Below are 16,418 nucleotides of genomic sequence, written 5' to 3'. Positions count from 1 at the left end.
GTCTTAGAGACAGACCGAGCAACGGAGCACAGATAATCTCTTTCCCCAAGGCACCTCAAATCAACTGCTTTAGTCTTTATCTGACTGAATCTTCTTTTTGTCTAAGAGGGGGAGGTTAAGAGATAAGGTGTGTTGAAAGCAGAACAGAGAAAGAAAAAAGAGAGGAAAATAAAGAGACGAGATAGAAAAAGGGTAAAGACAGCCTATCATTCTGGTGAAAAAAGCTTCTAATAACAACTACATATGACCTAAAACTTGGATGATTTTGAGGAACTTATAATGTAGATAATGTAGTGGAAATATTGAAAATCTTTTATCTTTTCACATGCTGAATGGTTCTAATCCTCAGTAAAACAACCTGTAAAGCTGCACTGATCCGAAGAGTAAAGCATTTAGACACACACGCTCATGCAGAATTACATTCAGTACTTCAGTACAGTAGCAAAAAGTTTGCCAGCAACTGAGCTCACATTCATCTCCTAGGTTCCCAAGATCTCCAGCTAATTGTGAATGATGAACGCTGATATTTTAGTGGTCTTTTTGTAATGTGATGATGAACAAACTTGATTGACATCATTTTCAGAGGAAGGGCCTCTGTAAACTTGGCTGCCTCTTGATTTTAATGACAAATGATTTTAACCCATAATGAAGTACCCTTCATTCTGTCCAAAAACATATGTTCTCTTGAGACTTGAGACTTCTCAAATTGCAGTAGTTTATTTTAGTAGTATTAACAAACAACATACAGAAAGAGTGTCTTCTCATTACCCACCCTGTAGAGAATAATTGATTCAAGAGCCATATTAATTGTATAATACATTTATTTGTGAAATTGAAAGTGACGTGACATACGGCCAAGTATGGTGACCCATATTCGGAATTCGTGCTCTGCATTTAACCCATCCAACGTGGACACACACAGCAGTGAACACACACCCGGAGCAGTTAGTATAGTATTTCATACTAAGTATAGTTAAATCCTATTTACATATTTAGTGATAGATAACTCAAGACTTACTGATATAAAAAATATAATTAAGCTTTATTTGGCATACTACTTATACATAATGCACATTTCTTATTATTATGTCTTAAGTGTTTTAATGTCAGTTTTCTTGAGGATTGTATGATTTTTTAATAATATCGGTCTTTAAATGCAAACTAAACTAAAGTGTTACCATTTATTATTTGCTATCATTCATTCAGCTGTAAATTTGGGGTTTATCAGATGTTGCAGACTGCACATTTTTGGCAAATCCCTATACAATATAAATTCTGTTAAGTAAGAATAAAAGTATATTTTGCAGTGATTTTTATTCAAAACAGATACAAAAGAAAAGTTGCTCGTGCAGCTAAATAGCAGACGCAGAACCACTGACTCAAGCAAGGGAAAGAAAACGGCAGGAAGAAAATATTCAGGACTTTAGCTGAGAAAATACCCCTTTTGAAGACAAAAGCCTACGGGATCACGCAGTGAAAAAGATGATTACTTAAAGAGCAGTAACACTAAATACTCAAATGTAGAATTAACAAAACAAAAAAAGCACAAATGAAGTGGAAACACAGTACATATACTGCTTAGTGTGGACAGATGATTATGATTTACTCAAAATAGGTATTATTGGAGAAGCTTTAAAAAAAAAAAAGTATTTTTGTGTAATTTGTAGCTGTTGCCCCTGTCAAGTGCAGGTTTCTCTAGGTTCTGTATTTTAAAGAACTTTGTGTGTAATGACAGTAAAAGTGGCTTCTGATTTTTTGGGAGCAGTTTATGGCTGCAGGGGATGATTGGGTATCAGGGTAGTAATTATCAGATGGGGTGTCATTATAGCAATGCACCCATACTGCAAAAAAAAAAAAAAAACAGAAAAAAGTTGTTGTGTTCGTGTACATATAAAGAAATACATCTTTATGGATTGCAATGAAAGAGTTTTTGTTCTGGATTTGAATGATTTCCTTTTGTAGTCATTTAAAGCTTTCTATAGATATATTAATCATGTCTGTGAGGAAAATATTTGCTGAGTTTCAGTTCATTTTTGTAACGCGCTCCTTCTCAAGACCGAGACGCAGAAAGTGCATCCTGTTTGTTTTCTTTATTTTACAAACGTTTAACACATTTTCTTTATATTGTGAGTGCACACAAATAGAAGTAGGCCCTTTACAGTTTCCGAACAATGGATATTATTCTTTCCTTTATGAGCAAAAATGACAGCATATTTTAACTTGTTTCCACAGGTGTCCTGAAGCACTCTCTGCATAAACGATTGGATATACGCCTAATATCACATATTAATATTTATCTAGGTTAAATGTTTAAACTAACATTGTGATATGCTTTTAGTATTTTTTATATCTATAGATTTTATTTTCGGCAAGTCATAATTACAACATCGTATGACATTGTAATTTGTTAACATTTGTTAACAACATTAGTAAACATGAACTAATGATACTTGAGAATAATACTTGTACAGCATTTATTAATCTTAGTTAATGTTAATTTCAGCATTTACTAATGCGTTATTAAAATCACAAGTTGTGTTTGTTAACATTAGTTAATGTAGTGTGAACTAACATGAATAAGCAATGAACAACTGTATTTTCATTAACTAACATTAACAAAGATTAATAAAGAGTATATAATGAATGCATTTTTCATTGTTTGTTCATGTTAGTTAATACATTAACTAATGTTAATAAATGACACCTTATTGTAAAGTGTTACCAAAAAAATAAGCTTTGTATTTGGTGTATAGCGGATTTCCTGCTGTGGATACACCCTTAAAAGCATGTGCAAATGATTAATTCCATCATCTGTCATCGTGTTATACCTGCGAGAATGAGTAGAATTATGTGCAATACCCACAATCCCGTGATGAAATTCAGACCTCCTCTGCTAATTCTTCAACTGTGAATGATGAGAGTGGTATCACTGTGATGTCACTGACAAGCTGCAGTTGTGGCGGGAATGATTTTGGTGTGGCGCCCACCACACCAGAATGAATGTAGCAGAAACACTGTTTTAGCAACGGTGGCCCAATGTGCGTGTGTGTGTGTGTGTGTGTGTGATAAAAAAAAATTGTGGTGTCAGATGACACAGACAAAAGTGAAATGTTTCTGGTTCTAAGTAGACAAATGAGACTGTTCTCAGATCCCCCCGGCACTGGACTGTGGCCTATTCATTGCTCTTTTTTTAATGTATTAATGTTTGACTCATATCAACTTATCTCCCTTCAGAATTATATAAAACTTCACATCTCAACTTCACTTAAGAGCCACTGGGAATTTACCGACAGAAACTGACTTGAAAATTTCAAGTTTGGAGACAGTTTAACTCAAGGCTTTGGTTTGTAGGTGTAGGTATGTTTAGAGGGAAGGTACAGCTCCTTCTCTAGGTGCCTGCATTATGTGGAGGTATCTTTAAATGTATAGAATGGTTTTAGGTGGGTTTTGTGGCGGTATTGTGCCAGACAAACTTCAGCTGTTTAGTGCTACAATTAAATCCTCTCATAACATCTAAGCCAGCATAAAATTATGATTTATAATGGCATAGATAATTACACAGCTGTTTGTTTTTATTGATTGATTGCCTGTTGTAACAGGTTTGCACGATGGAAAGGTGTATTTCAACATATCTTCATAGAAAATAGGGCTGTAAAAAATTTTTTTAATTGATAATGTTGATAATTCAGCAAGACTTAATTACAGTGACAGTAAAGACATATTCAATGTTGCAAAATAATTAAATTTCAAATGAATGCTGTTCTTTCTATTGATCAAATATATAAATACTACAAACAATTATTTCAATTTTCTGCACAGAATAAGGTAGAAAATATACTTTATAGTTTCTGTACTGTAATAAATGATATGTCAATTAGCACTGCATCATTCATAAACTTTATTTATTGTGTTTATTGTCTTAACGTTTCATCAGTTCATTCTGCTTTTTATTCAGCTTAGCTGCAGCAATAGGTGCCTTTGTCCATATTAGGCATTTCCTGGCACATGTTAAGTTCTATGAGTGCGAGATCACTTCTCTTTCAGTGTGAAAACTTCTTTATCTCATTTACATAAAATAAAATGCTATGGTGTTTAACTTTTCCTCTCCATTAGCGAATGATGATTCTGAAAGAAACCTGATGTCTGTCTGCTATAGCATCAAACCTACTTTCATGCATCTGATTAACAGATCAACCTTGCTCTCTTATTTCAAGATTGTTGTTAATGCTGTGGTTATTTTAACAGTTTCCTTCATAAACTCGGTTCAACAGCATTGTTAAAACACATTTACATTTACATTGTCATTTACCAGATGCTTTTATCCAAAGCAACTTACAAATGAGGACAATAGAAGCAATCAAAACCAACAAAAGAGCAACAACATGCAAGTGCTATGACAAGTCTCATTTAGCCTAATGCAGTACACGTAGCAAAGTTTTTTGTTTTTTTAAAGACACAAATAGTTGCAATAGAAAAAAGAAAGCTAGTGTTAGTTTTTCAAGAAAAGCTAGCAGTTGCAGAATAAATATGCAATTGATAGAGGGTGTGTGTGTGTTGTTGTTTTTTTTTTAAATAAAAAGAAGACTAATAGATAAAATAGAATTAGAATAGAGAGTACTAGGGTTAGAGGGTCAAATAAAGAAGGAAGATAATTTATCAATCAATGGAACTGTGCATATGATTTAGGCACTTATATGTTTGCTCCGTCCATGCAATAAATGCATCATCAGGGTTTGTAATCGATGCATCGAGAAAACACCCCTTCTAATTCAGGTTTCAACTTTTTAGTCAGCCTTCTATAGTTCTTTATTTTATTAATACTTATTTTAGTTAAGTGCTTAAGTTGTAAATATGCATTTATTAAATTATTTTATTTAGTGCATTTGTACACTGTAAAAAGTGATAAGTTGACTTAACTTAAAAAAAATTGAGGAAACCCCTTGCCTTAAAATTGTCAAGTAAATAATAATTAAAAAAAAATAATAAGTTAAGTGAATTGTCAGGTTCACTTAGCTTTTTTTTTTTAAATTATTATTTACTTAATTTTAAGGCAACAGTTTTCCTCAATTTTTTAAAGTGAAGTCAACTTATCACTCTTTATTTGGTTGTTTTTGTATGTAGTTATTGTCACAACTCTCGGGAAGCATGGAACACGGAACCCAGGAGACGAGGAATTCACTAAGCGAGAGTCTTTAATATCCAGAAGATCACAGATCACAGGCAGGGAAGACAATTCAAGGACCGACAAACACTAACTGAACGGACTGAGGCTTTTAAAGACAGAATAACGAGGGAACTAAGGAGACACACCTGGGATCAAATTAACAATTAACATGAGGGAAAAACTGGGTCACAGAACACATGGGGAGCAAAACACAACAAAAACAGGTCCATGATCCTGACAGTTATACAATAAAAGTGTATAACCAGTTTCCAGAAATAATCACTGAGGGTGCCTCTGAAATTAGCGAGGGTCCTCTAGTCTTTAATGGACATTTTCACATATTTTGTCCTGTCTATTGCTTTGATTATCACTATGTCAAACACTGCTACCTCAAGAGCGAATCCCGCATAAATATGCAGATGTCATTCCCGAAACTTTGCAACGTGTGTGTGGCCGAAAAACAAAGTTCTACATTTTAAATGGATTGACTAGAAACCTAGCAAAGAGTGCTCATAACCACTAAAAACCTGTCACTCTTTGTTCATCACAATCTCACAAAGTTCTGTTATGACCAGTGAATCTCACACTGCACAATTAATATATTAGCATCGTGTATACACTCTGTCTACAACCCCCCCCCCAGAAATATTTATTTCAAGATTCAAGTGTACAGTTGTACAGTTTCATTTTTTGCATCTTGAAATAAATATTTCTGTGTTCTGTATCCCTTTTTGTTGTGTTTGTTTAACTTTTCTGTTTGGAAGATAAATGAGCCTTTAAATCTCCTTTGTAAATGCTTTACAAGCTATAAATAGTCCTCACTTTAGATGCGCTCACAAAAATAGATGGCTGGCAACTATGTTTTATAGCTACCTGACTTAATCATGAATTACATCAGGAATATGTGTTAATAAAGCATTTATTAATTGGTTATGTGCTGGTCATGAGCTGGTTTAAGCAGAGCACGAGCTAGTTGCTTAGGACCAGCACAGAACCAGCACATGACCAGCTAAGAACCAGCTTAAACCAGCTCCTGACCAGCAAAGGACCAACTTAAACCAGCTCATGACCAGCTTAGAACCAGCTTAAACCAGCTCAAACCAGCAGCCATGCTTCAAAACATACCTAACCAGCATATGCTGGTTTTTTCGACAGGGAACACAATACCTAAACAAACACTCCAGCGATTTGAGCGGTGAGTGGATTCTAATGCCTCTGATTCAAGAAGTCAACAGACGTCTGTGATTAGCTACATTGCTCAACACTGCAAAAACACATTGAAATACAAATCGATCTCCAGAGGGAAAACTATAACGCACTGGATAGTTTGCCAAACCTGCAATAAAATGGCATTATTACAGCTTTGAGGTTGCTTTTGATTTTGTTTGAGGGTGCGTAGCACCTTCTAGCACCCCCCCATAGAATCAGACCTGAATAATTTAAATTTTAAAATATATTCAAAAATACAAAACAGTCCTTTTAAATTGTAATAATGTTTCACAGTATTACTGTTTTTCTGTATTTTTTATGCAATGTTGGAGAGTATAGGTGATGATACACGGGACAACTTTTTCATCAATGTTGCCAGGCAGTATTGCCAAGCTATGTTGTTTGTACACTTTCCCATTGAGATTTGGCAACAAATTTCTGTCTGGATACTTTTGATCAGTCGTGGGCCCTGTGTCCCTGTGTTTGCCCTATGACGGCAACATTGCCCGGGAACTTTGTTCAGAATAATAATATTGTTCAGGACCTTATAAGAGATATGTTTATACTGTATGTGCCTGCATGAAGGCATAAGGCAAAGCAGATTTACAGCTCTTTTTATTCTTCTTTTTTTTACCGCACCAGCAAAACAGATCCTTTGATGTTATCAAATTCCAAGATTTTTGTTAAACATCCCTGGTTTTGTTTTTTGATTTGACTTTTCCATTAAATTTTTCTCTATAAATTACTGATGAACGGGAGCTCTGGGATTGTGTGTGTGGGGTTTTACTTCAATGTACTTTGGAGACAAATTATATTTGCTAAACCTGCATTTGTAGTCATTTTTGGATGTGCTCATTTAGGAGAAAATTTTTGTGATTTTTTTTTTATTATTATTTTTTTTTTTCTGAAAAGCAAATTGTTCTCTTTTAGTAGCAGTGCTGTTGGTTGTTCTTTAATCAATATAAGTTTATATAAAAAAAAGTATTATTATTTATTATTCATGAAGATTGTTTCTGCCAATCTCATGTTAATCTTGTGTACCTACAGTAGTATTCCATCCTTCATATTTCTGAAGAGTCTTTAGTTTTATCAGATTTATGAAAGACAGATACAGCTTAACGCTTCTCTCCGAAAACCGTCAAACTCCTGGGGGATCTAAAGAGTCACAAACATGTGCAGCTTCATATAGCGATCATATACAAGATGTGGCATCAATATAAATAAAACGGGAACAAAAACGTTGACTTAAATTTGTATTTGTTTATAAAAGATTTGTCATCGAAATGCAGGGAACAAACACACTTGCACAATACGTCCGACTTATTTTTTAAGCTTTGGCCATGTTTAGCATGAGAATCCAACTCTTTAACAGTGTAAATAACTGCATGAAATAGCATTAGGCATCCCCTTTAATTACATGAGTTTTATGAATATTGATGGGTAGTTACTGTGAGAAATGTCCTTTTAAATGATTTTATAGCTTTGGCTAAAAACTACTGGTGTTTTTCGTAATTTGTCAGTCTCTAACAGTCAAGTCTCTTTTCTCATTAAATTTTTGCTCACTCCTCCTAACAGAACAGAGTATCATATTTCAGGTCCACTTACAGCTCAGACTCAGCTTTGTAACAGATGGCCTCACATTCATCTACGTTGTGTATGTCACCTGCAGTGCAAAGTAATGCAATCTCTTTAAGATGCTTGACTCTTGCACCCTGACTGACTGAGCCAAGACAACACTGTACATCTTTGGGTTCTTGGAGACGTCCTGCAGTATCTTTCAGTGAGCTCTTAGGATGAGCCTAGCCCGGCTAGATTGCCAGTTTTGTGAAATCTTTTCCATTTGTAGATGAATTGTCAATTTTCTTTCAGTGTGGATGTGACAGTGAAGATATCCACTACATAAAAATGCTTGGAAATGGACACAAAACACTCTCCAAGACTCACAACAGCTAAGACCAAACCAGGCCACATGTTTCTGATGTTTGTCAGTCTTCCTAGTCTTTCTTAATGTTTTTAGACATCTGATTTCAGGTATTTAATGCAATGACAAAGGCAGAGGGGGACTAACCATTACAAGTCTAAAATGCATTTCTGTTTGTTTAATCAGAATATAATGTGATTTTTCATTATTCCTTTTTAACATGCTGTATATCGCCTTTATCTTTTATACTTTCAACAGTATAATCGCATCACATTTGAATAAATAAGAATGCAAACACAATAAGATATTTTGTGAAAAAAAAACTCACTAGCGAGGGGGTATATTCGGCTAATTTGTTTCATTTCATATTCAATTGTTTTTGTTTAAATGTTTAGTTGTGGAAATAAAACCTAGATCATCTTGTTGACAAAAGCAAATAGTAGACAGCACACAAGTGTGGTTGTAAAAGCATCACACACACAATACATCTGTTTGCGGTAACTGAGTGTTTGAACAGAGCAGATGGTGGTGGACACATTGGAATTCTGTGACTGTAATCGCATTTCACACAGCAAAAAATGCTTTTCTTACTTTTCTTTTTTTTGTCTTGTTTTTAGCCAAAATATCTAAAAATTCAAGAAGGAAGAAACAAGATGATTTTGCTTACCCCATTGGCAGATTATTTAGCTTGTTTCAAAAACTCAGTCAAACTTGTTTTTTCTGAAAACAAGAGAATAATTTTTACTTGTCTAGAAAATCCTTCTTGATTTAAGAATTTTTAGATATTTTGGCTGGAAACAAGACAAAAAAAAAATCTAAGTAAGAAAAGCGTTTTTTTGCAGTGCACCTTTCGGACCCCAATAACACTGTGGAACAATTTACAACTAAATGCATCCTATCTGTTTCTCATTTAGTCATGATGTCACGCTAGCACTATTCTTTTTCTCAACTTTTCTCTTCTTTGTGGTCGTGTTTGTTGTAATTGTCTTGCTTAGTAAACAGCTCAGAAATAATGAGTCCCTGGTGTAATGCAATCAGCTCAGTAAAAATATATATATATATATATATATATATATATTCTTCTTTTCTATTTTCTTCACAAAATAAATTATGCAAATAATCACATAAATAATTATGCAAATAATCACACCACTCAAAAGTTATCATAACCAACATTCAAACATGACAGAAGGGATCACGTACAGTCAAAAATAAACCCTAACAGAGTGATCAGGTCTTGCATGATCCTGCAGGTCCCTGATGTATCACTTGGGGTTTATTTTTGACTGTACGTGGGGTTTATTTGGTGATTTTAGCTGCAATGCAACACATCTTTCTTACAGGTTTTCTTCTAATCTCGGTTTTTTCCTGAATATTTCGCCTTGAAGGGTTTTATGCTCACTATATATGTAATATGATTCAGAAACACATTTATAGAATAAAAAGGGAAAGTCTCTAACAAGTATGCAATTACTGTTTCTAAAATGGCCCCTAAATATGAGTTTGTTTGTTTTTTTTTGACAGGATTAGAAACATACTACACATTAAAGAATTACCACATTAAAGAGTGGCATTTTTTTATATAAAAATCAACCATTTAAAAATAAAAAATCTCTTTGTTTATTATTTGATTTGGTTGTATGTTCATTCTCACAAATGGTCTGTCAGTTCATACCTACATTTAAAAGACTGAAGATTTATAGCATCCAGTTAGTTCCGAAAAGTCCCAAAACTCTTTTTCTGCCGGTGAGAGACAGAAGTCTTAAATGCACACATCTGTCATTATGGCTCAAAGTTCACATCATTCAAAACTTTTCACAGATTCAGTGTGGAGCCCAGAATGCCAAAACTCTGAAACAAAACGTTTTCTTTCATGTAACAGTAAACTGTTACATATATATAAGTAAACACTTATCTACAGCATCCACTATTGAGTGCTGGCTTCTCACTAATCTGTGAAGTTTTAACACATTCACCTTGTTCCTCCAGTTCCTGCTCAAGTCTGAGAAGATTTTCTCAGTAACACCATTTAACTAATTACAGACCTTCAGAGAAACTCAATTGGATGACTTCACATGTGTTTTCAGAGTTTTGAGTTTCAGAAATGCCCAATTGAGTAAGTTGAGATAATGTGAGTATGCATCTTCTCTCATGGGTGGACTTTATCTTCAGAGGAGTGCTGGATATGGACGTGTGCTTATTTAAACTGGCATCTGAAGGCATTGAAGTGCAATGCTGATTTGCACAAGTGGTATTTATTTGCCAAAGTCCATACTCCGAATGTTAACATTACAGAATATACTGAATTTTCAATTTTCAGTCTGTGTAGAGCCTGTTTGAAGCTGAAGCTTCAGCTCTACTCTACTCTGGAGTGAAGTTCGTCTCCATTCTGAAGACATATCAGCTTAACTAGCAAATCTACGTGCAAGAGACAGTGTTTTGTAACAGCCATTTTTTCTGTATTTGCCATCTACATTGCATTTTTGCTTGTATTTGCCAGAATGGCAGGTTTATGTGTCTTGTGAAGAGAGAATCTCAGTGGTGGTGTCTTTGGCACCTTGCCACAAGTTTATCGCAAACCCATAGGCTTTTGGTAAACCACCACAGGATAAAGTTATTATTTCACTCTTTCCCCTTCTCTAGCCCTTTATCACACTTCATTTTAGACCACAAGCAGAGAGGCTCTGGTCTCTTGTCAGCAAAATTGGAGCCTCCTTTTTTGTGGGGATCTCAGAGGGCTGAATCATTTTCATTTTGAGTGTGTCCTCTAAACCAGCAACGAAGAGCTTTTTAGTCATTTAAATCAGCTGCCTCACAGATTATTCAATTTTTTTTCTTAATAGAACTTGTTTTTTACATTTTAGATCGGTGTTCGTAATGCACCATAAAAGTCTGCGAGTTGTAAATCATCTCAACTGATAGTCTTTCATTCCTCACCCTAACGCTGCCCACTGAATAATGAGCATCTCTGATTTATAATTCAGAGTGGAAACTGTGAGTGTTAGGCATCATAACAAAACCACAGGCACTCACTGGAGCAGGAGCGAAACTGTTGCTACTGTAGCAACTAATTAAAGTGAACATGCACACACGCGCACGCATATTTACATCTTCATTTAATTCACTTTATTAGCAGTAGCCTCAGAATGCATATGGCTTTACTGGTGAAAGAATGCATATCCGCAAGAATTAGGGAAACAAAGTATGTTTTGCATTGTTGAATGACTGTAGTTCTGCTCCACGTTATTGAAATATATCAGCACACTTACATATTCCTGTCAGGTCCTTTGTTGTAGTGAAAAGCATGTTTTGTGGCCAATAATCTTTCTTTGTGGTGACTGGCAGGAGATAATGTGGCGGAGAGACTAGCTGTCGCAGTGCAGGTTTTATCCTCTGTTGTATAATAGAGATATCCAAGAGCAGAAATAAGATCATGCCAACCTCATTACTCAGAGACTACCTGCTTCATTGCCTTCTAAATAATATGTGCTAGATAAAATAAAAAAGTGTTCGAGATTAATAATGTGTTTCTGTGCAGGTTGAATTTACAAAGGCAATACTCCCACCCTGTTTATGACAGTACATTGCTTTTGTTCTGTGCCGCAGCCCGCAAGCTGAGGAAGATTGGACAGATGAAAGGTCCAGAGGAGGTCGGCCCTGTTCAGGGCCCATCAGAGGCAGTCCAGTGCCTGTCGCCCAAGCCCAGCCTGACGTTCCACTCACAGTTGATCTTCCTGAACATCCTGGAGGCCATAGAGCCTGAGGTGGTGAACGCTGGCCATGATCATGCTCAGCCTGACTCGGCAGCTGCCCTCCTCACCAGCCTTAATGAGTTGGGAGAGAGGCAACTTGTCAAGGTAGTGAAATGGGCCAAAGGACTTCCAGGTAATTTAAGCATGTCACATTTTCACTTATTTCAGTTTTGCTTTTTATAAAGGGGTCAGTACCTTGATGCTCATTTTTGTATATATTAATATAAATAAATACAAAAAGGAAAAACAACAAACATAAATTCTATAGAAATTTGATTAAACCTCTTCTATGATGAACATGTTTTTTTTTTCATTTCTGGATCAAAAATTTATTTTGACATTTTCTGATGGAAATATAATTAAAAAGTCAAGAAATCATAACAAAGAAAAAGCCTTGTTCAATTTTTTTTTTTTTGAAAGAATAATTTTAATTCATTTTTGTTTTGATGTAGTTTGATATATTAATTTATTATTATTTATTTGGGGGGGGGGCTTATTATTTAAAAGCTTTTTTTGCACCAAATCAGAATTATGTGGTCCAACATCATGCAGAAATATGCAGAAACATAAATCAGTAAATGAGAGGACCCATGCAGGTCCTCATGACTTTGTAAAGATTAGCCAGTCTCCTATATCAGATCATTTGACTTTTTCATTACAAGACAAGGTTAGTAAAATGTCATGTGATGTGACCAAACACTTATATTATATATTTATCAATCAATAGTTAGTGAAGGTAAAAAACTTTTTACCTTCAACAATGGAATTAAAAACCTGTTTGAAAAAAAAAACATTAAAATCTACATATTCACGTGTATTCAAATGGAAATGAAATTATATTCGTTTTTACTCTTTTTTTTTTTTTAATTAACATTTTAAAACCCATGTGAAACCAACATGAATACAAAATGTAAATTTTGAAGAAACTAGATTTTTAAATGATCTTTCTTTTTCTTTATCTGTTACACACTTAATATTCATTGACACAATAGTATAATAACAAGATGGAGATCCTGCCTGGTGATTCAAATCTGGGCATCAGTGGAGAATTATTTGGTTATTTTTTTCAGTGATTTAATTATGGTTTGTATTTCAATTCAGAGGCTTGAGAGGTGTTGTGTAATCTACTTCACTCTAATGGCTTTGATAAATGGCTTTTTGAAAAGCAAAGGCAGACTTTGGTCGTATGTAAAATGCAGTGGCAGGCAGCAAACCATCAAATACTGAGAGAAAAACAGCAGGATGGGCGATCGAGAGAGAAAGGGGTGTGGCTTGACAAGAACCCTTTTTTGAAGCTTAGTGTGACAGATTGTGATTGGTTGATGGAATCAAGTTGATGTGATTGGTTGCAGTTCTCCAATTCCCTGTTATTGATAGCATTAATAAAACTGTGAGACCTGGCATTTTAATCTGCACTGAATCCAATGATAAATGTGTTATGAGGGAAGCGATCGAGTTTGTCCCAGAACGTTCAGCTTGTTTTCCCTTTGTTTCCTGAAAGTGGTGCATATGCTGTCTGGTCTTCTACAAACTTTTTATTTGGTTCAAGTCAATGTACTGAAAGTCTTGGGTTCAGATTGACATGCATACGTTTTTATGAAAGTAACATCAGGTGAGTCTGAATCATGGCATGAGCTGGTGGAGCTGAAATAGAGTTGTAAATGCAGTTGGTCTCAAAAGTAGTGCCCAAGCACCTGACAAACTGTAAATTATAGGCAGCAAACACAAACCACAAATATCTCACCCATCTCTCAGGTTTCCGGAACCTGCATGTGGATGATCAGATGACAGTGATACAACACACCTGGATGGGAGTGATGGTCTTTGCTCTGGGTTGGAGGTCCTACAAGAATGCCAACGCGCAGATGCTGTACTTTGCGCCGGACCTGGTCTTCAATGAGTCAGTCTCATTCTCTTTCACATCCGCCCTGCTCTTATTTGCCTGTTTTCTTTTGTGTCCGACACCCATCTCTGTTCTGCATTGTTGCCTTCTCTCTCATTCCATTTTCTTGTCTTGTAAATGTTCTAATGACATCTTTCCTCTCACTCATTTTTCTTTCATTTCTCCTCGGCGGCCCTTTCTCTACCTTATTCCTTCTCTCTATCTTTCTGTTTTTCTCTCTCCTGGGCAGGTATATATCTTGTACTTCATGCACACAATAAGAGTCTCATCGTGGATTCTTTCAAGATTCATTTATAATATACTGCTGGCTTATTATGGTGTGAAGGATCTTTGTCACAAACACAATCCCAGGAGAGATTGGATTTTTTGGGGGGTTCACATGCTCTCAATGGCCTTTTCACCATTATCTGAAATAGAAGACTTCTTAAATGCATTTTGGGCAATCCCATACCACTGCTGCTGACAGAACTTGTGTATTAGGCATGAAATACATTTCATTTAGAGAGAGATTTGGGAATCATTAGATGACTGACTGCATTATTCAGTAGTCAGTACTGTATGGTAATGAGCGAGTCGAAAGTTGTTGCAAGCTGTCTGTTATTGTCAGATGTTTCTTTGTTTTGCTTCTTTCTCTCATGTATGTCAATTAATCTGTTCCCGATCTGTCAGTCGTAGGATGCATATCTCCAGCATGTACGAGCACTGTGTTCAGATGAAGCACCTCTCGCAGGAGTTTGTGCTGCTGCAGGTCACACAGGAAGAGTTTCTCTGCATGAAGGCTCTCCTCCTTTTCAGCATCAGTGAGTCTATTGCTGTGTGTGTGTGTGCGATTATCTTTGTGACATATGAGGACACACATTTGTATAATGACATGGGTATGACATAGGTATTACAAGGAGAAGGTGACATATGAGGCCATTACCCCATGTCTACATATTTCAAAAGGCTTATAAATCATACAGAATGTGTTTGTTTTTGTTTTTTTGAGAAAGTAAAAATGCACAAAGTTGCCTGTAAGGGGTAGGTTTAGGTGGAGGTTTGGTGGAGGGCGATAGAAAATATGGTTTGTACAGTATAAAAACCATTACGCCTATGGAATGTCCCCACAATTCACAAAAACAAACGTGTGTGTGTGTGTGTGTGTACAGAACAAAATACTTATGGATACTAGCACCTAATGACACATAACAAAAATAAATAATAATAATTAGAGGCATCATTCCTGTTTTCCGGTGTGAGAAATGTTATGTAATCTAATCTAATCTTCTCTAACATAAAATGAGCCAAGCTTTTCAAGTAGCTAATATAAAATATCTATAGCTAACACCTTGAAATGGTGACTTTAGTCTGTCCAGGGAGCTTTTAGACTGTATTCAACAAATCAAATCTATTTTGGCAATCTTGTGAATATTCAGTTCATTGCAGTATAACTTATTTTTATCAACTAATTTTAAATGCCCCCCCCCCCCCCCCCCAATCTAGCTGTGTCTCACATTATGTGCTCAACCCCGTTACTGCATGATTTTCCCCATTACAAAAAAATATAATTGAGAGTATAAATGAACAAACATTTGACCACAAAATGAACTATCCCCAGCAGAGTGATAGCTTAATTTAGACATAATTTGATATTTAAGATTTACTTTATTTATAATTTTATGTTTTTATATATTTTCTATGTATTATTATTTTGTGTTTATATATTATTGAATGTTGATGTTATTTAATACTTATGCAAGAAAATATTAATCACACAAATACAGTCTATTTTTATGTTCTACATTATGGTAACAGTCACAATACTTTCAAAATTTTTCTTAAATGAAAAGAAAATGAAGCTCATATAATATTTAATGTAACCCCCTGAAGGTTAAGTAACTCCTTTCATTGACCATTTGTTAAAAAAAAAAAAAGCACCACCGCCACAGTATAATAAATCATGCAAAATGCAATAAGCAAACACACAAAATCAGTACATTTCAATGAAATCATGTTCTTTTTCAAGTGTATGCAAGTATGTATGCGACTTCAAATTAAAGTTTTTATTTCTATTTCTGCAGTTCCAGTGGAGGGGCTGAAGAGTCAGAAGTATTTTGATGAGCTGCGTCTGACGTACATAAACGAGCTTGATCGTTTAATCAACTATGACAGGAAGACCAACTGTGCCATGCGCTTCCAACAGCTGACCCGGCTGATGGACTCACTGCAACCAGTTAGTAACACACATACACGCCACACACCAAACATTCAAAACTGGCACGATACACTATCATCCAAATGTTTGGTGACAGTAATTAATGCTTTCATTCAGCAAGGATGTATCCTGTTGATCAAAAGTGACAGTAAAGACTCTTACATTGTTAAAGAAAATTTCTATTTCAAGTAAATGTTTGCTATTCTTTCGAACTTTCTATTTATAAAAAGTATCACGGTTTCCACATAAATATGAACCATCACAATTTTCTCAGC

At 35.3% G+C, this 16,418-nt stretch overlaps 1 protein-coding gene across 1 annotated transcript in view; it reads left to right on the top strand.

Moving 5' to 3' along the window:
- Positions 1 to 16,418, top strand: part of LOC306871479 (androgen receptor-like) — a 123,882-nt gene that overhangs the window by 103,937 nt on the left and 3,527 nt on the right. The window contains exons 4-7 of the mRNA XM_079419443.1: positions 11,901 to 12,179; positions 13,802 to 13,946; positions 14,619 to 14,749; positions 16,010 to 16,161. Coding sequence (XP_079275569.1) covers positions 11,901 to 12,179; positions 13,802 to 13,946; positions 14,619 to 14,749; positions 16,010 to 16,161 — 707 coding nt within the window. The remainder of the gene's footprint in view (positions 1 to 11,900; positions 12,180 to 13,801; positions 13,947 to 14,618; positions 14,750 to 16,009; positions 16,162 to 16,418) is intronic.

This window comes from Barbus barbus (genome assembly GCF_936440315.1).
Source record: "Barbus barbus genome assembly, chromosome: 6".
Taxonomy (NCBI): Eukaryota; Metazoa; Chordata; class Actinopteri; order Cypriniformes; family Cyprinidae; genus Barbus; species Barbus barbus.
The sequence above is the reverse complement of the archived record's forward strand: the minus strand, read 5'-3'. Positions and strand labels throughout refer to the sequence as shown.